This window comes from Crassostrea angulata, chromosome 5 (assembly GCF_025612915.1).
Source record: "Crassostrea angulata isolate pt1a10 chromosome 5, ASM2561291v2, whole genome shotgun sequence".
Classification (NCBI taxonomy): domain Eukaryota; kingdom Metazoa; phylum Mollusca; class Bivalvia; order Ostreida; family Ostreidae; genus Magallana; species Magallana angulata.
The window spans coordinates 36700534-36722822 of record NC_069115.1 but is presented as its reverse complement, the minus strand read 5'-3'; the positions used below and the strand labels follow the sequence as shown (position 1 = coordinate 36722822).

Genomic DNA, 22289 nt, shown 5'->3' with positions numbered 1-22289 from the left:
TATTTATGTATTGAATGCTATTATTTTTATTTGCTGATTTATTGTATTTTTCATGTTTATGTTTGATTAGATAAGTTGCATTTCTTTCCCAGGCCTTGTAGAGGTCGTTGACCATATTATGTAATTTCCCTGCAGTGGTCACTGTCCATGTCTATTTTTAGCCCAAATTCCTAGTCTAAAAACCTCCCAGTGACCTATTATGTAATTGCTAAAAATCCATGGTGTAATTTTCCCCAAATTTAATTTAATAGCCAATAAGCGATACGATCACGTGGTTTGATGTGGTCAGTATCTGACCAGTGAGAGTAGGGTCATTCTGTCTTCATCTATGAGAGTGTTAGCACGAGTAATGTTTTGATACAGTAGGTTTTTGAAACGCAGTTTCTAGTTTTTTGTTGTATGCGATATCGCATGATTATTTCTGCTGGTTCCGGTTGGGGTACAATATGTAAACAATGAGTATTTTAAATGTGTGCGTGATTTGACATTCTTACATCAGAAGATTAAGAGATTATTGTATGCAGACAGAAACAGACAATCTGAATTTGGACCCTAAAGTGTTTAAAGTATCATTTAGAGGAAAAGGCGGTTAGAGATTAAGCAAGCGTGTCTTCAGGGCGGAGATTCTGCATTTTGACTCAATTTCTGATGTGGTGTTTTTACAGATTGGTGAAAATGATATCTGTGAAAGTACAAACAGTGAGAAATTAGCTAGGGATATCATATCTGTTGGACAGTATTTAAGAGATGGTGTTGGAGTAAAATTAGTGATAATAGGCCAGTTAATTCGCCGAATGCAGTTTGCATCATGCCAAAATTTTAACGTCTTTGTGGTTCAGACTAGTTCCTAATGAACATTTGAAACGTTTTGCTGAGCCCTTTGGTGGAATTTATTTCTGGGGACATCGGGGGTTTTTGGAAGGAATTTCATTATTTAGGCCCGGATGGTGTCCATCTGCTGTGTACCCCTGCCGAGGACCAGCCCATGAGGAAGTTTCGCCGCAGCATTAGGAATGCGGTGATCCTGCACTCAAAAGTTTTGAGGCCAGTATGATTTTAGATCTTATGTGCTACCACTGTAGAATAATGATATTCAATGATATGTAAATATATATATCCATATTTATATATATTTACATTGTATTTGTTTTAATTAAGACAGTGTAGGGGCAGTTTATGTCTTAACTCCCTGAAATTTAAATCCGTGATTTTTTCATGTTGATGAGTATCAGTTTAAGTTTTACCTTTCATTTTGAACTAAGCGTTTTGGCTGGAACTGATAAATTTTATGTTTGGTGAGTTTGCATACTAAAAAATGATGAAGGAATATTGGGTCTGTGTTACCCATATGGCCAGTGGGACATGTTTCCTTCCAATTATGAATTTAATGTTAACATGTAATTAAAAATCATGTTCAGACTATTTAGTTACATAAATGTTTGGATCTACATGTACTAATAATGATGAAGGAACATTGGGTCTGTGTTACCCATATGGTCAGTGGGACATGTTCCTTACAATTATGAATTTAATGTTAATAGTGTTATGTAATTAAAGTCATGATGGACTATTTAGTTACATAATGTTTGAATCTACATGTACTAATAATGATGAAGGAACATTGGGTCTGTGTTACCCATATGGTCAGTGGGACATGTTCCTTACAATTATGAATTTAATGTTAACATGTAATTAAAGTCCTGTTGGGACTATTTAGTTACATAAATGTTTGGATCTACATGTACTAATAATGATGAAGGAACACTGGGTCTGTGTTACCCATATGGTCAGTGGGACATGTTCCTATTATTATGAATTTTATGTTAACATGTACATGGATATCAAAATCTGTGTTGGTATTCGCTTAACTATCAGGTCAAAATACCAAGTACATGGTTGAAATCATGTTAATGCAAAAGTTATTATGAAAAAATGCTTATGGGTTAGGCTAATCATATATGTGAAAGGATAGGATTCATACTTATTATTCTTATTATATATTTAGCCATTATGCCACCCAAAAAGAGAGCCAGGAGAGATGATGTGGCAACGGGAGGAGTACCACCACTAACACCACCAACTGAAGTACATAATGGGAAAAAAGGGCAAAAAAGAATCCGAAAACAGGCGGAGACTGACACTGTCAATGTGCTATCAAATCTTGATTATGAACTTCTGGCAAAAGAAATTGTAAACCAACAAAAAGCTGCTAGTGAGAAACAAAACATCGGTGAAAGTGTTGGGCAACCTCCAATGGTGAATTCTGTTGAGGATACTGCACCAGTAATTGGGGAAGCTATACCGGCCGCTGCCACAATTCATGCCTCTGCACTGGGAACATTACTGGATAATGTGTTCACAGGTGAGCCCGCAGGCAATTTATCTCAGAGTACGGGTAGTAGTTATGCATGCTTTAGTAGCCCTCAAATTCACTTATCAGATTGTGTGCCTCTAGGAGCATCAGTTTCCTCCAAACTGAAACTTAAAATTTGGAACAATGAATTTGTTGACTTAAAAAATTTATTGCCGACCTCAGGAGATGAACCCCTTTCAATTGTGGTACAAGCGGGGAAAATTGAGCTACAACAAGCGGCTTCACATAAAACACCTATTACAATCCATCAATGGACAGATGCTTTTCTGGTATTCAGTACAATTTACTTACAGAAATTTCCCCATGAGGCATGCAAATTGTTAAAATACATGTTTACAATTAGGGAGATTCACAAGCTTCATGGGGACCAACCCTGGAGAATGTATGATGAGTCATTTAGGAAAATAAGAGAGACATCCCTCCTGCCGTGGGAGAGAGTAGTAACAGAGTTGCGACTTAAGGTAGCCTCTATGGGTTTAAAGTCTCCTACCCAATTCCAAGCTTATAATGGTAAACAGCAGCCCTTTCGGGCAAAACAGTGCTACAATTATAACAATGGGCAAAAATGTAACTCCCTACCCTGTCGATTCGCCCATACTTGCCAAGCCTGTAGTGGACCCCACCCCCGATTTCAGTGTAGAAACATGTCATCCAAATCTATCACATCCAACAGGAATGGCGCTGGTTCTTCCAACTCCAGTAAACCCGTTAAGACTTCACAATGAACTATTAGGTTATGAGGCAGATGAATTTAAATTGTTAGTGAATGGCTTTACATTTGGGTGTAGATGAGGCTGTGTTAAGTTCCCTTCCATTCCTCCTCCTCATAATCATAAGTCTACATATGAGCACCCAGAAGTTATTGAAGATTACATTCATACGGGTTTAAGTAAGCAGAGGATAGCTGGCCCATTCACAAGACCCCCTTTACCTCTTTTTAAAACTTCTCCTATGGGGGTTGTACCAAAATCCGAGCAAAACAAGTTTCGAATCATTCATGATTTATCCTTTCCTGCTCAGGACTCAGTTAATTCTAATATACCTAGGGAATACTCTCAGGTTCATTATGTTTCAATTGATACGATGCTCAGTTTGGTGCATCAATATGGGATGGGTTCACTTATGGCTAAAACAGATATAAAGGATGCCTTCAGAATAATCCCCGTGAACCCAAAGGATTATCATTTTTTTTTGGGGGGGGGGGGGTTTACTTGGAAAGGTCAGCTCTACTACGAACGCTGTTTGCCACTGGGGACAAGTAGCTATTGTCAAATATTTGAGAAGTTAGGTACAGCTCTTCAATGGGTTATGTTAAACAAGCTAGAAGCAGGGGGTATGTCTCATATGTTGGATGATTTCTTTTTTATTGGACCTCCTCAGTCTGAAAAATGTAAAAATCATTTGATGAATTTGTTTGATTTATGTGGAAGGATTAATATTCCAATTAATGATAAGAAAACTTTCTGGCCAGTAACATGCATCACCATTTATGGTATTTTAGGTTGATTCTATTGATTTGATGAGTCGGCTGTCACCAGACAAATTAGAAAAATGTAGGACTCTTGTATATCAGTTTAGTAGGCGTAAAAAAGTTACTTTGCAGGAGCTTCAATCATTAATTGGAGTCTTAAATTGTGCTTGTTTGGTAGTAGTTCCTGGTAGGGCATTTTTACGTCGTTTGATTGACTTGACTATAGGTGTGAAAAAACCTTATTATCAAAAAAAATTTAATAATGAGGTAAGAGCTGATTTAGCCATGTGGCTAGATTTTCTTCAAAATTTCAATGGAAAATCAGTTCTTTTTCCAGAGGAATGGGAATCTTCAGATGTCACGCGACTATTTACAGATGCTTCTGGTTTTGTTAGGATTTGCTGCTGTGTTTGGTTCAAAATGGTTTGCTGATGAGTGGACACAAACTCTACCTTTGCAAATTGCCATAAAAGAATTGTTTCCAATTGTTTTGGCTTTGGAAATTTGGGATTCAGAGATGGCAAATAAAAAAATCTTATTTATGTCAGATAGTATGGCAGTGGTAGAAGTAATCAATAAACAGTTCAGTAAGGAAAAGTGCCTCATGCATCTACTTCGGCGTTTTCGGATAGTGGCAGCAACACATGCTGCACAGTTAGGCTATTCTGAGAGTTTTATTCAGCATTTAGGCCGCTGGAACTCCAATGCATTACACATATATATTAGAATACACTCATTTCAACTGTAATTATTTGTATCTACATTCTTTCTTACCCCTGCAGTTTATTTATAGCAGGCCAGTGATTAACTGCTGCTATTGATCTATACCAAAAATGTCCTTATGTTTGTTACTTTTTCCATAAGAATCTTGCGCGTAAAATAAGGAGGGTGTCTCAATTAATTTTGTTAGTTATAGTATGTTTACAGGTGTAGTAATGTGTAATGATAGGTCAGTGTTTAACTGCTATTTTTTAGTTGCACATTGTGTCTTTAGAAATTGTTAGTACAACTTAATAGTTAGTCTATTAGAGTGCCTGCGGGTTATCACCTTGGAATTGCCATTCATGTTACATTTGTACGGGTGATAGTATAATGAATTATATGCACTTATTGCCAGGTCAGTGTGTAACTGCTGGTAACAGTATGCCAAGTCAGTGTTAAACTGTTGGTACATTTGACTATAAACTGTGATTTGTGTATGTGTTCATATCAGCATCAACAAGTGCACAACTCACTTTGGATGGCACACTGGAATTGCCAATTGTCATTATGCAATTCACATTTGGTGGCATATTTTATTTTTGAGGTGCCATCTTTTTGCTGGTTTTGTATATATTGTATATAATTTTGAACAAAATATTGTTTTTCTGTATTTTAAGGGGATCAGAATATTGATAAGTTATTTAACATTTTGTGTGAACAGTTTTGGGTCTGATCCCCTACTATGTTGTTTATATTTTTCTTTACTTTCGTCATTTTTAATAAATGACATATTTCATCATGCACAAGTGTTGAGTTCATTTATCAGAGAGCAAAAACGGAGCTGCGGTGAGGTTGTGCAGCATGAGAAAACATAAAACAACAATTATGTTAATAATTGTATTTATGTGCTGAATGCTATTTTTTTTATATGCTGATTTATTGTATTTTTCATGTTTATGTTGGATTAGATAAGTTGCATTTCTTTCCCAGGCCTTGTAGAGGTCGTTGGCCATATTATGTAATTTCCCTGCAGTGGTCACTGTCCATGTCTATTTTTAGCCCAAATTCCTAGTCTAAAAACCTCCCAGTGACCTATAATGTAATTGCTAAAAATTCCATGGTGTAATTCTCCCCAAATTTAATTAAATAGCCAATCAAATTAAGCGATACGATCACGTGGTTTGATGTGGTCAGTATCTGACCAGTGAGAGTAGGGTCATTCTGTCTTCATCTATGAGAGTGTTAGCACGAGTAATGTTTTGATACACCCACCACCATCCCCGTTTCTCCACTCCAATATTCGAAAGCTGCACACATGTACAAAATATTGTTATTTTGCATATGGCATATTTTATTTTTGAGGTGCCATCTTTTTGCTGGTTTTGTATATATTGTATATAATTTTGAACAAAATATTGTTTTTCTGTATTTTAAGGGGATCAGCATATTGATAAGTTATTTAACATTTTGTGTGAACAGTTTTGGGTCTGATCCCCTACTATGTTGTTTATATTTTTCTTTACTTTCGTCATTTTTAATAAAAGACATATTTCATCATGCACAAGTGTTGAGTTCATTTATCAGAGAGCAAAAACGGAGCTGCGGTGAGGTTGTGCAGCATGAGAAAACATAAATCGTTTTATTTGTAATTTCTATCAATTATATCACTAACAAAAATACTCTGCTTTAGAAGGTTTTGTTAACACAATTTTAAATTGGTGGTCAATTACCTAAATGTGTATGTTTGATATTAAGTCCTATTTAATTTAACTTAAGATCAATGGTTTATTTTAAAATACATCCATTTCCACTTCATGGATGCAAAAACTACTACAAGGTTTTAAAATAATTATCAAATGTCAGTTTAAAATTATTACTGGAAAGAAAAATGGGGCGTTTTGTTAATGACTAGGCTTTGGGTTTTTTTCATTAATGAAAACATATGTTTTAATTATAATACATTAACATTTCACAGGAACACAAACCTTTGATAATCGGGAAATCACTTGATAATCTTGACTCTAACATTTTATCTCTGCAATCTATATAAGATTCCCATTTTTTGGTATTTTTTTTAAATGACTGGCAAGCAAAACATCTCTCTCTCTCTCTCTCTCTCTCTCTCTCTCTTTCTCTCTCTCTCTCTCGTGAGTTTGTGATAACGGTGTGCATTACTTTTGTCATTTCAAAGGACAAATAATAAAGAAATTTTTTTATTTGAATCAATAGTAGTTTTCTTTTAAGTAAAGTATACAGTCATACTGCAAGTAAAAGTAAAACATGCCAATTTTTGACAATCTGTTATCAAGCATATAATGGTAAAAAGCATTGTCCGATGCTAAATGAGAATAACGAATCGGACATTTGGCTACAGAGGATGAGGAAAATGTAATACGTCCTAAATGATGATATTGCATCTTCATATTGGACATATTCATAATATTCATAATTTCGATTAACAGGCAATTAATGAATTCAATAAGACATATTATGCAGCAGATTCTATATAGCTGCAGGTCTGTAGGTCCCAGTCAGTAATGAGACGATATAAGTAGTAAATTTCATGAAGAGTTTAATGGTACCCTTTGTTTTCACAGAATTTGTGTATAAATAATGTTAATTACTCCAAAACTAGCGCACGTCTGTGTGCGCAATGAATAGAATACACATTTTTTCAGTGGGTAGCGCTGTAACTCCCAGGTCGTCTATCCAATTTTTTGACCGGGGCTACAGACCTGCAGCTAGATTCAATAAATTATAATTTTTGCATGATGGGGTTTGGAGTGATACCATCTCCGTCATGCATCTGAAACACAGGAACACAATTTTGGGAATGGATTTATGATCTAAAAAAGTTCCCTCAGTAAATGTGATCTTATGTGTTCAAATGTCTATTGGCATTGAGTGGAATGTTCCTGACATTACGTTTAAAGGAAACTTAAGAGTATAAATGTTTACCAACTAAATTCTAAAAATCCATCATCAAATCAATGAGTTTATCTATAACTGTTTACATAAATAAAGGGTTTTTTTCCCTTTATTCAAAAGATGGAGACAAAGGTTAATAGAAAAAAAAGTCAATACGTATTCAAATTAAGTTACTATAATTCATTGTCACTTTGGTTTTTAACATTAAAATTCTGGATTTCATTATGAAAAATATGCAAAATCATGCACATCTAAAACATGCGAACTCATTTCCGAAGGGAATGGGTTCAGGTCGTAAGCCCATTCCCTTGGGAAATGTGGTCCCATGTTTAAAGTTGCATGGCGAAGTAGCTAGGATGTTACTCCGCCATACAAACATTATATAAGTTCAACAGCATTATATATCTACAGGAATGTAAATGCCACTGAATCCACATTATGGAAATTTCAATTAACATGAGTAATAACATCATATCTGACTTTTAATAATTTTTCTGTAAATGTTTGATGGTAAATTGTCAATAGTAGAAATGTACTGCATTTTCTTGCAATATTGATAAAACTGTTTTATCTGAGATAAAATTTCTATTGATTCAAACTCAATGTTTGTTAATGTTAATTCAGTTAACATTCTTTGAATTGAAAGTAGAATTGCGTAGCGTTAAAGAATTAACATTTACAAATACCTACCTGTGTTATATAGATGTACAGGTGAATGTATCTAAGAGTCCTTCTAGTAAGTTTTATGACCTTGGATTTTAAAAGTTTACATATTAAGTAATGTATATATTAAATGTTATTTTGTATTCAGTTCTAAAGATTTGATCCATCATAATCGACTTATTTTACGCAAAGTTAATCAAATGTCATAGGTTTGATCCTCATTGTTTGCATAATTTAAGTGAAATGTATTAACATATTAATAATAGAGAATAAATGCCTAGACCTTTCGGGTACTTCAACGAAACGAAGTTTTTCATTAAGAAATGTACATGTATATTTTTACATGTATCTACATGTACAAGCTTGAAATTGCCAAGTACCCATAAGATCCAGCATTTAATATTTTTTATTTGCTTTCTTAAAACAAATATTTTTATTTTTTCTACAGCTTGAAATCTTTTGATACAAAAGTAAGTGGGCGGCAGATATTTTGATCACAAAACAATTATAAGAATTCTTTATTTCATGTGCATATTATTATAAAAAAACGATGATGTACAACAAATATAAAACATGAAGTGTGTATTTGACTGTAGTGATAAAGATTGCGGCAGAAAAAGAAAGACAACCTAAAGAATAACATTAAACCAATTAGAATTAAAAGTACACGTCCGCATGGCTACAATATGCTGTGTGGCAAAAATATTCAACTTGTAATCTACACATACAGGTACACGTAGAAGTTTTTGTTTATCCTCTGTAATAACATGTTACATTATAAGATAACTTTAATTGAGGTTTATTCATATATAGGTTATTTACACCGATTAGTTTTGATTTTTTTTTCAACAGCTACGTTCCTGTTTGATGTAATATTTTACTGTGTGGATAGAATTTTGTTTTTTAGAATTGTGTTTTAGTTGTATACGCTAGTACAATTCACAATTCCCACATCAATTTGTACATTCAACTTGATGAAGAGATCGATAATAATAGAATTAAAGTAATCAATTGCAATGTACTAAGATTTAGCTGCTTAGCAACTTTATATTGAATGTTAGTTATGGATGATATAGCTCTTTTAAAAGCTGACAAATGTACCCTAAAATCACTATAAACGAAGTCTTAGAACATGCTCTGTAAAATGCAATGTATGTAACATGTCTTTACAATAGACTTTTAAGGGGTCGGTTTTCCTTCTGTCTCATCTGAAAACTTCTCGTCAACGTGTCATATAAAGCTGTATTTTGCACCTAAAGCGTGGATTTTTTAATGAGAACATTTCTTCTCTACAATATCTTTTAATGCCGAGTGTGGAAATATGTTTATACACTATTAGCAGATATTTTGTTTTGTTTTGTGTATAATTTGATATATCAAACATCAAAGAAGATTTGTCTTTACAGAATGCTAAAAAAACACCTTTAATGTATCAACAGATATGAGAATTTTAAACACCATCGAGTGGCTTACCATGTATTTAAGTATCTGCTCTTCTTTCAGCGTAAACATTTCTGTACAGTTAAATCAAACTCATTGGGGTTTTTTTGGGGTTTTTTTTGGGGGGGGGGGGGTGGGGATTGATGATCAACAGTGTGCCTCCATATGCCACGCAAGAAGAGTTTTAAGGAAAATAACTGGATATGATAGTGATGACAAATCCTAAGTGAATAGAATAAAAACTTGAACATGTCTATTTATTAACCGGAGCCATGTATCGTTATTTCATAACGTCTAGATTGATGAATAGTGTTACTTCTTAAACGTCTTGCAATATCACGCCGTTGATTTCTCACAAATACAAAACAACATGCTTAACATTGTATACATTGTGTTTTGTATAGTAAAAATATGAACATCGGAATGTATTATGCTAGAGAAATGTGCCAAATTTTTGCCAGCTATAACAATTTGAAAACGTTTTTGAAAAACACGAAAAACGTTCTGGTAAACAAAAATCCTGGGTAAACGCTATTCAAGCAACAAAGACATCTATAATTTCTGTGTTTTGGAGTTTTACGACAAGTTGACTAATTTTTTTTTTTGCTTTGTGTTATCTTTGGGGGTATCTTACAAAACTTACATAAACAATAAAATTCCACTTAAAAAAATAAATTTTAAATGACGTTTGACATAAATTGATTATCTACCTTTTTCTTAAAAGTCGAACAACCTCATGACGGCATTGTTGATGCAATTTAATGGCAAATAGACCTTGCATGCGTTCATTCGTGGTTGGGATATTTCTGAGTTTGTATTAACAAATTCTATTATACATGTACCATATTGCTGTAGACATTTCATATTATGGTTCCAAAACATGAATTTACACATGCAACCTTTTCCTAGTCACATTTTAAGAGGTTTTAAGAGCTTTTTGAGCTAGTTATAAACAAGACTAAATACATGTATTATGTTTTAACTCCCACATAATTTCCAAGAAATACACAACTAAAAAATCAGTCTTTGATGTGGACGTGCTTTTATTTGAAGGTAAACAGTTTTAACCTTTACTGTTTGCGATTTAAAGTTTTATTGCTATGATATTACGACGAATTGTGTGCAATTAATATACTAAATAACAATTATCAAAAAAGAGCCAATGAATTGATGAATTGATATTTCCTTTAAAAATAATTATTTACCAATAAAGTGTTAGGCGGCCTTCATGAAATCCCCAAATTTATTTTTAAACATTTCATAATGGATCAGGTCATTAACATTGTGTTATTCGGTTTCTCTATTCAATATATATATATATATATATATATATATATATATATATATATATATATATATATATATATATATATATATATATATATATATCAATCTTTTAGTTAGCTAAAACTGATAATTATGACTACCGACGGAACAGTTTTAAAAATCTATCAAACAGTAGAGTACATATTATTACAAAGAGGTCGAAACATTAATATTTTTCTTAAAAATACAAACAAGCACAAATCAATCCATTGGGAAGGGGGGGGGGGCACTAATTTGCAATAAATATATGTAATTAAACAAATGTCATATTTAAAACTCAAATAAATCATAAAAAATGTGCCAGTTTGCAATGGAGACAATTAAAATCATGAAGATTATTTTCCTTGGTGCAGAATTATTTATCTATATACAATATAAAAATTACATCCACCACCATCAGCTTGGTTTTGTTTTTATTTTTGTTTAATTCACAGCAGTTGCAAGGTTGCATCTATAATTTTTTCTGGTTCTTTTTGAATGATGTTATGGTCCTATTGGGGTTATAATTCTATTAATTAGTTTCACTTCATTGTTTTTCAATGTGTCTTTACTTTTAAAATATATTGCATGTTCTTATTTTCTTTCCAAAATAAGCGTAATGAACTTAAACTCCTTTGAAAGGATGCAAATGCAATAATTATCTTAAAGAGCACCCAAAGGTTTATTACTTATACTAAGCGGAACGTTTAGTTGTCTCGTCTGTAATTCACACTACACATTATAATTTGCATGTACATGATTGATAATGGCAAGCGTTTGACACAGAACATTGATATATTTTCTATATAATTGTAAATCATGTGGCGTGGCAGTACTAATCTGTTCTAAAGTACCTTTTGACAGACAAACATATTTTTGTCTACATTTTTGGATTTAAATACACAGTTTGTAAATATGATTCAACATTCAGAGGTATTACCTTGAACTTAACTGGCGTCAGATAAAATATACACCCTGTAAATGAATAATAACAGGATGGGGTATACATTAACGAGAATGTTCAAAGCATGAACGTTCTTTCTTTCATTCGCATTTTTTCAAATGCCAAAAATAACATTAGGTATATTAAAGTGTTAATCTTTTGCGTTAAATATGTAAAATTAAGGTAATGAACCGGTGTGGTTTGAAAAGGCACAGGTCTATTTCAGTAATCTGTTACGTCTTTTGCTTTGTAATTCAATAACATTATTATTTATTGTATTTTGATTACTTTTTCTTATATTGACATCTGAATTAATAAGTAAGGAAAGGTACACGTGGGTGCACATTTCTAAATTCTCAAGATTCCATTGCTAAATAACTCTGACCGAGTTTATTTTTAGCTATCTCAACTTAACAACAGATGATGCACAAACAATTCAATTTAGTTCAAAAATCTTGCACAGTGACAATTTATTTTATATTTAAACTTTGATAAATAAATAAGTAAATAGTTAATGATAGATGAATTTGTCTACATAAAAAATAATGACGATTTTATACACATAAAAGAAGATAAGTAATCATATGCTCATCATATGAATCACATAATTCACCTCTTTATAGCATAACGTAACTATCAATGGACGTATAAAGGAACCAATGTGGACATTGACCCGTGCTGGAAGTCATATTAAATTCATTATTTTTAAGTATTTTTGGAAATTGAAATTACATAGCTTGTTGTAAAAGGAAAAAATAGACCACCACCTTTTAAGTTTTCTTGAGTAACTCTTGAAGTGAGGATTGATTGGCGTAACATTACGTATATAAACATCGTAGTGCAGTTTTATCAAACCTAAACCCTGAATAAAACTCTGTCATTCAGTCATTTCAGATAAATGTTCACTGAAATTACAAGAAAGTGACTGAATGACATTGCCTTACCATTCAATCACATTTTATAAATATTCAGTCACATTTCAATTAACTGAACCACACAGCTTCATCGTGTTAACGCTTTGCTCGCCCAGCGTTGCAGTACTTTCAAATGTTTAAGCAATTGTATTTAAATGAACTGAAATTTTGGATCTCAAATCTAATTTCTCGTTTTTAGCGATTGTGGTGTAACTCATCTTTAAACATTCGACGATAAAAAAGCCGAATTTCCATGGTTAATAAATACTTGTATTAAAACCTGTAAAAATAGATTACTATCTCGACAAATAATAACGTTCGTCATGGTATTTAGAAATGAATAATATTGCTATATTTTTGAGACTGCGTTTTACTCTTTCTTGTTTAAGCTTGAGAAATGTGGATCACGGGGCTCTACTTTATATGTGTACAGACATATTGAAAACAATAAATCAAGACATATGTTCTTATGGTATTGCACACGCATACAGTGATAATATAATATATATTCGGATCTCGTGAAAATTCAATATAATTACTACAGCCTGTATATATCATACTTTTTTAGTTTATGATGATTTTTTTTTTATTATCTAAATACAAATTTAACGTAATTAACTGTAATAGACCTAAGAAAAAAAATTGGAGAAACCATTTAAGTGTGATTCTCTTTTTTTATAATTTTAAATCATAAATAAATATCAAGTCTTTAACTTTTCCTTTCAATTGCCATATAATTTACTGTCATCAAAATAAGAATCATTATTGGTTTTATTTGTTTCCATTCACCCCACAAAAATTTGCAAAAACATGTATAATCGGTACAACCATACAAACATGATTTCACCTCAAAATGGAAAAAGAAAAGATAGCTTGCAATTGATTGCTTGAATGCTGATTGGTCAGAAAGTAATCATCAGATTCACCTTATTAGTACGTTCCCTACATCACATCTTCATAGAAAGCGCATCTCCTCAAGGTTATTCAAATAGTCTAAAATTATGCACGACTTTCCAAACTTCATAGATGTTTCCCGCAAATATATGTGATAAAGTACAGGCTTAAAAAAAGTTTAAAATACAAGTTCTAATTATAAAGATATTCAACAAAAAAGTTGGAGTTTACATATACAATGGTTTTATGAACACTCAAGGGGGAAAAAACGAGCATTCTTAGTTTTTGCCCCTTATTTTTTGTTCGTGTACATGTCGCAAACAAACTAGCAAAGCGTGTCATGATTATTAATTGATCAAATATGGCGCCTTCCTACGCTATGATAAATCGTGTCTATTTCTTGACCCGGTAACTGTGTTATGAATAATCATAGTGAAGAATAATGTCCCGCATCTTATTAACTCAGCACAAATATGGCTGAGTCATTTACGATTCGCCCTTTTAATTGTTTATAAATATGCATCGGGTGACAACGGGAAATTTTGGATCAAAACCCAAAATGCATTTTGTAGCTTGTCAAAGGTGAATAGGGGTACTTTATTGAACATTGTGGGGCCAGGTTATGTAAATTTTTTAGACTACCGTGTGCTACAAACTTTTTTCTTAAGTATATAATTGAATGACTCAAAATAAATAGCCTTCTTTGGCGCACTAAAATTCCCTTAGTTAGCACTAAAATTCACTGTAGTGCAAGGATCATGCTTGCAAATCTTGCAAAAGTTTTTAACCTCATGATTATGATAACACATCATCATGTTATTTAGTATTCGAAACAAAGAACATGGAACAATCTTTTGACCACTAAGATTTTTTTCAGATTCTTTTCCGTTGATGCAGGGTAATTTGTTTTTATTGTAAATTCTTTATTTATTGACATTCATTGCCACGGACGTGCAATTTAAGTTACAATGCTAACCTATTACGTTATCGTGTCTGTATGTTTAATATGTTGACTTGTGTAAATGCATGTGATATATATTTAACTACGATTATTAACTTTGTTTCACACTATTTAATACGAACACACCGAGTAATTTCCTAATAGATATGTACTTGTAAGCGATTGTGCCATCGTAGATCAGCATACTTTATTTAGTTTTAAAATCCAATAACCATACCTCATATTTAGTGATAAGGTATCTATTTTTAGTGCTTGCAATCTGTTGGGAGAGACGCAAACTAATTGAAAATGCGTTAATCTTTCCAAGCATGTATTTTGTCAACGAGGAGGAAGCGCGCTCTCATAATATTCATTTATTACTTGGATCGTGACCTAATACTTTGTTTCGGGATCTAAAACTCTTTGTATGGATTGCACATCGTTTAATACAATATCGAGGACAAAAAAAACAGTAGGTTTGAAGACAGTACATACAATATGTCGTACAAAAAATTCAGACACCAACATTCAAAAGGTTCTGTGGTTTTCCCCAATGGTTTTTCTGCATATTTTATGCGTTTTTCTTTTGAGACTATTGCTAAAGACTAATTTATATTACAAAAATCTAAAGACTAATTTCAATTAATAAAAGTCACAATTGACATGTAACATGCTGAAAAAACGAGTTTTTTGTTTTTAATTTTCGTCAAAAGTATTTGATTTCAATCAATATTGGGTTTTTTTCTGTCCTATTGTCGATAAGACATATTAGTTAGGAAATTTTAAAAATTTCATATCATTTTATTGTATGATTATTCAAATTTAATCTTTTTTTTTTCAGAGTAAACACTTGGAAGTGTTGTAGTGTGTATACTAGGAAATGCCTTTAAAAAAATTAAAACTGATAAGGCATTAAAAAAATTGGTATTAACAGTATTTTCTTAAAAAAATGAATTAATCTGTATTCCTTAAATCACAAGGGAAGTTCGGAAGCAACTGAGATATTAAATCTTAATCCCAAAAAAATAAAGATTAACCATGATTGCATGTTCACCTAAAAGTTAATCAAGATACCGATTTTTATTAACGTGATAAGTTTGTAGTTAATGACATCATTATATCTTTCCAGGTAAACTGACAAACTTGCCAGCATTCAGTGACTCGGAACAACCACACACTTATTGCAACGTCATTTTAACGTGTCTCCTTGCACCTATGTTTTACAAACTTACAAACGAACGAAAAACATGGGTTATTCCCATTCCCAGATTTTCATCTGTTGTTTTGATTTTAAAATGGTAACATTTACATATTCTCACCATTCCTAATAATTTGTATTTAAAGATTAAAAATAATTCTACCCAAACTTTTATGTAAAATCAATCTTATAGTACATATTTTAGAATTGTTAAATCAGTTTGTGCGTAAAAAGTATTCGATACGTTGTCCCTTTCTTTTAATTCTAGTTAAACAAGCAGTAAAAATCGATAAACTGAAACTGTTAACTTCTTTTCCATTGTGGATGCTTTTTTACGTAATTACTTGGCCCTCAAAAGCCTTCTTTAGAAATTCCCACCAATTTTATGTATATTCGCTGTGCTGCCTTAAATATAAATAAATATAAATCATAAATATAAATTGCTGTAGAATTTCTTTGGATAGACTTATAAAAACGGAATTAAACTAATGTATGCTTACAATTTTTGACGCCAGATTTAACATTTCATGAATTTTGAAATTTGCTGAGTGCATAACCAAGTTATTAAATTAAATTCATTTTCTTAATCCGTGATCATTTTTATTTTAGGTACAGATTTCGTGTATACGGTGAATTATACATTTCGTTTTTTAATTTTACAAAGCATGTAAAATCTGTATTAATTTGTCTCAGATGTAAAGACGCGGTGAAATAAAAATGTTGTATTTGTCAAATGTAAATGAAAGTATACCTACCCCAACTTAAGCTCTATATCAAAAAACAGGTAAAACTTTCATTTAGAGAATGTATTTTTTTTAATATTGTTTGATCATAATTTTGCCCTGATAATATAAATTTGAGGGATGAGATTAGATTTGCGGATAAATTTCAGGATGGAAGGCAGTATCATTCGGGGTTGGTCCGTCTTCTGTTTAATCACAAATAGTAGGAGACTGGTCCATGGGTAGGTACAATCAAGTTCATGCAGTAAAATTCTGCGCAAAGTCCCTTTAGAGATGATACTTCAAGTTTGAAAAATGCACCAATGGCATCACTATATCAAACATTTATTAAACGGATGTTGTTTGTCTGTATTAAATGAAAGCGAATATAACTAACCTGTAAAACAAACAAAACAAGTTCCACAAGAGGAAATATTATTGATTTGCATAGAAGAGAAGAGTTTAATATAAAAAATATTTATTACGGAGTTTTTTTTCTTAAATACAGTATGGTTATACATGTATGATGACACTAACCTGACTTTCACAAAAGATGTGTGAAAAAGATATATAGATTTGGTAAATTGCTACTACATTTTCCTAAGCCATTATTTTGCAATGACCTTATTTTCTTATTAATTTCAAATATATGTCGTTGTTGGTCCCTTACCACATTAACATATATTGTAGCTAAAAAATTGCATACATATTTTTTCTCTTGTCCTAAGTAGTAAGACAATTAATTTGGAGAAAGTCAACATTATGTTTACACAAATCATATATTATATAAAATCAATAATTATGTAGATATTATGTATATTGTACTAGTGATAAGAAGAATAATATTTTGTTTCATGGCATTGTAAGGAAAAGACAAAAAATTGATTTTTTAAATAAGGTCTAAGGAATCATTCTTTGATAGTATGAGTAACAATTTTGGTCTGGGTGTGCTCAAATCCAATAAAGCTTTTATAATGTAAAGGAGTAGTGGGAAAATCAACACGATATCTAGCAGGAAAATCCATCTACTATCTAAATGATATATCTAAACATGCTCCATTTACAATAACACAATTACAATATACATGTATTGTATCTTTCTATATTTGCTTCTTTTTTTCAAAATTAGCAATTTCTGTTGTCGCTGAGGCAATCAGTGCTTTTTATTTTTCTCTTTATGTTTTATCGTCGTTCAAAGCGTCTGATTTCATTCATTAAAATGAATATCTAAAATATACACTGTGATCTACATTGATATTACCTGTTCGTGTGAATAAGGACAGTTTTATATATTCAGTCACCTGTTCGGGTATTTTAAATACCGTCCTTGTACAGAACATTTAGATGGCTCGATAAAAATAATATCCACGCATTTTGTACTACAGAGTGAATAATTTGAATGGATCATGTATAAATGAAATCCAAGGTAAATGGATTTATTTATAATTCTAAAAGGTTGTTGAGGGGAATTTTTTAGTGTATAATTGTAAAATAATTGGGTAATTCAAACAGCATTACACGTTTTCATAGTGTTCATGTAGCAGACTAAAAGAATTACATGTATAATAAATTAATGAGATTGATATAACGTTTACATTATAATACAACAGCAAAATGAAGTGTATTTCAATTTTCATTTGTATTTTCAATGTCTGTGCAATTATTGTATAACCAGCCAGTGTCATCCTTAGGCAGTCTACAGAATTCTTGATTTTATATAACTTTGATTTATGAACTGAAAACAAAAAGCTCCTGATTAGTGAATTGCATCAAATGTGTTTGATTTAATCTGGAGTAAATATTCGATTCATTTCGAGCCTTTTACAATCAGAACATATAAAAAAAACATTGTCAAAATTATTGTTTAATTTTTTTAGAAATTGCTGTAAGTTAAAGCGGATAAATACATTTTTGCTGATATTTGGACGTTAAGTAAATGCTATATGATGACAATTGAAGTTTCAACTGAAACATTCTTATAACATTTTTTTTGTTTATGTAAAACACTTTAACTGTAGTTTATGTTGAATTAAAAAACTAGAGTTACTTTCAAATAGTATTAAAGTCTCAACGAGATATTAATACAATAAATAAAAATAGATCAACGGATCAATTTTTGGTCTAGAATCATTTGATAATTTTTTACAGTAATAAAATATGTACCTTTTTGAAAAAAAAGTTTAGTCAAAATGCCAAGACAGAACAAGTTTTGATGCAATATCGAGTAAGTTTTGTCTTGGCACAATATTACAACGTTTTTTTTTTAATAAAGGGTTAATGTAAGGTTAATGTTGGAGCTTATAAGGCTTACTCGCAAAGTAAATTGACTCGCAATATTTCTACATAATACCCCCTGGTGAAACCTGTACAATCGATAGCATCGTAAAATATTCAGCTATTGTGTGATTTTGATGAATTGCTTAAACTGATTTACTGATTGTTAATAAGGATTAAACCCACAATAAAAGCAATTTTAAATTCAGAATGGGATTGTCGACTTAATCAATGAAAGTCATGTATAAGAGATTTCAGATTTTTATCACCAAAACAAGTATGAGATCATCACGTTACATTTGTTAACACCCACATTAAACATATATTTTATACTGAGAAAACATTAATGATGCTGAGCTTTAAAAACAGATACAAAACAGCACAAAAGGACAGAAAAAACTGTTTATGAACGTTTTTAAAAACATTTCTTTTTGCATAATTTTGAATATTTATCGTTAATTTCACATGTTTTTTTTAATCTCTATGCTGGTAAAAGAAATTCCATGAAAAAATTTTGGATGCAAGAAGATGGGGAATCACCCTTTCATTTTAAAGATACATGTACTGTCATTATAAAAATATTGACTGTATGATCTATACAGCTATTTAAACATCAATAAAAAATCTTGATTGCGTCATCTACATAGCTCTTCTTTTATCCCAAAAGCTTTGCCAGAAATTACTGACTGATTTTAGACGGGATTGCCACAAGCAATCCGGTTTTTAGATATCTTTGCCTTTATTTCAGAGAAGAATGTTAATTCTTTGGCTTTATGATATGATTAAAGTTAACAGTTTTATCCCGTGAAGTCACTTCGTTTACGCCCTTTCTGATACTTTTGACGAAATTACATTCTTGTTCGGCATACTTTATATGCATTAAAACAGTTGTATATTTGTGCAATTGTCAATTTTTTTTCAAACATAAGTCATTATGATTAAAAATGTTATTTTATTTGATTTAGATTAGGTTATTTAAAGACGTTTCTTTATGCCGGTAAACACACTTTGATTGAGTGGAGAAACATCAAAAGATGTCACTAAATTATAGCAAATCAAAACGGTATTTGACGGATATTTTTCTTACGGGTGACGATTACTCAGGACGGAAAAATAAGTATATGGAATGTTATCGCAAAAATTGTTTATTTTCCATATTTTCTCTTGGTTGATAAGTTTTAATTACTCATGACATGGAACTTTATTACAATTTAAATTTTAAAAATACAGTCCAACATTAAAACATTTTTCTAGTAAGATATCTAAATATGAAAGGGATTACTCAGACTCTCTGGTGTCTTTTATGTCCAGTTGATTGGGATATATCCAGTTGATGTAAGAATGGAAGTAACAATTGTTTATTGATAATTTGTCGTCAATATACCTCAATTTTTGAGTTGAAGACATCAGCGAGTGATTTCATTGTTTTGCATGTACAAGTCTTTGAATAAATTCTGCTTCATATGAATATAGAAATAGGTATGTTTACAATGAAGCTAACAATTATATTTAATACTTATGGGCTTTTTCTTATTCAGTGTTTTTACTACACAGTGTACTTGACATATATTTATATATTGTATCCGGAGTTGTTGTAATATACATGGAATTTGTTTATATCAGATCATACAAGAAAAATAATCTAAACATTATAAATCGTACTGGTGATGGACGATTTATCCATTTAATTCTCATCCCAGTGTGTTATAAAAAAACGCTATAATTTTGAAATTCCTGTCTGAGACAGAATTTCCCTTAATTATTTACAATGACTCTATCTGCTTAAGTAAATACCAGTATGTGGGTTGCAAACCACGTCAGTAATGCTATAAAATAATTATAAAATAAAAGGCAAGGTCATATGCTTGTACGTCAGATTATGATAGCATTCTGTCTTATTTTTATTATCCAAGATATTACAAAGTCTTTAGAATTTTTACCGACAAATAAACGTTACAGTGAGTTGTCAAGAGAAAGATCGGACGAGACATAGAAAGTTACGTTGTATTTATGCGTACGTTATCTTCCAAATATTTCAAATATTCGCATTATTCGTGGTGTATTATATACCTATATGACATATAGGTACATTGTACGTCAATTTCACCGTATGTCGTTCAAATTAAAGGGTGCATGCCTTTTCCCGTGCGTTTAAATCGCTTCGTTTAGGTCAGCTAAACACTAAAGGCAGCTAGGTAAATGTGTTATTTTAACAAGCAATTATTCAAATGTATGTTTGGCTTTGACAATATTTTGTGAAGGTAATATATATGACTTCAATGTATGAACGAACATTTACGACTTTCAATTTAAAACGTCCTCTTGAGTTCTACAAACTTGTACTGCTAATATATAAGAGTAACAAGAATAAGGTTAACCAGTGATACTATTAAACATACCAAATTGTGGGACTAAACCCAAAAGTTGTGTCTTTTTCTTGCTATCAAAGACCTTCTATTAGTATATTTTCAACAACATAAGTGTTTTTAACTGATTTATTAAGTTGGCAGGTAATGTCCACAGTGGTCAAAAAATTGTAACAACAATGGGGTAGCCGACAACACGGCAAACCCCCTATATCAACATTGTATGCCCTCCCTGCTGGGAAAAGTAGCACACTTGGTTGACCGCAATCGTGCTACAGACACAATTCAACACAAATGTGATGATATTACATAATTTTGATTTTTTGATAACTTTTTCTTTACTCAAATGTCTTATTAGTTCACACGATATATCTATACACATCAACATCAACCACAACAAACTCACTAAATACTATGAACAGTTCGATGGTTAAATTGATGGTGACAATTACGCCACATGGGCAATTTTGGGCACCGCCACCTCGTGGGGCTAGGCAACTTCAATTTAACACCACTGTGGACATGTTTGTAAGGACTCTAGAATTTAATTCACTGCAAAAACCACTCCCTCCTTGTTTTTGTCAAAGTATTCCAATGCCCCCTGTAGGTTATTTAGATAAATGTCGTTCACAAGACCTGACAGATGTTTCCCCATCCCGGTTGTACAGTTATTTAGGTTTTCCTAAAAACTGTGTATGCCTAAGAAGCCTCCACCACAAACTAGGATTTCTTTGGCTGCTGCCCTGTTGACCCTGTTTCGTGTCTGTTCCGTTGCCCTAATGTTTGAGTAACGCCATGCTACCCTGGGCAGCAAGAACGACCAAACTAGATTTGTGTTTAGGAAGATAGAAGCAATTAAACGTAAATCCCACCTTACACTATCTAACAGCTTTTGGGTTTTTACTTGCCCTATGTCATTGGCACCATAATAGATAACTATAACATTAGGTGGGTTCTCAAACTGGGCTAACCATTTGAGCTTGCAGGCAAGATCAACAAATCGCAACCCCCATAACCCTGCCGCCAAATGTCAGTCCCTTTTGTCTGGAGTCCTAAGCCCTGTCCCCCTGGACTGCTTAAGGCTGCAATTCCTGCATATCTTACAATGGAGGATCATACTATCCAGAATGAACATCTTATCCCTGCAAAATTCAT

At 32.0% G+C, this 22289-nt stretch overlaps 1 protein-coding gene and 2 pseudogenes across 1 annotated transcript; 2 read left to right on the top strand and 1 right to left on the bottom strand.

Annotated features, from left to right (window-relative positions):
- The first annotated feature begins 305 nt into the window (after nt 1–305).
- LOC128185094 (uncharacterized) lies at nt 306–1061 on the top strand (annotated as a pseudogene).
- Nucleotides 1062–1915: 854 nt separating this feature from the next.
- Nucleotides 1916–3113, top strand: LOC128185093 (uncharacterized). The gene has a single exon (XM_052854771.1). The coding sequence runs from the start codon at nt 2011–2013 to the stop codon at nt 3097–3099; it is 1089 nt and encodes a 362-aa protein (XP_052710731.1). The 5' UTR covers nt 1916–2010; the 3' UTR covers nt 3100–3113.
- Nucleotides 3114–21678: 18565 nt separating this feature from the next.
- On the bottom strand, nt 21679–22289 carry LOC128185387 (uncharacterized; annotated as a pseudogene).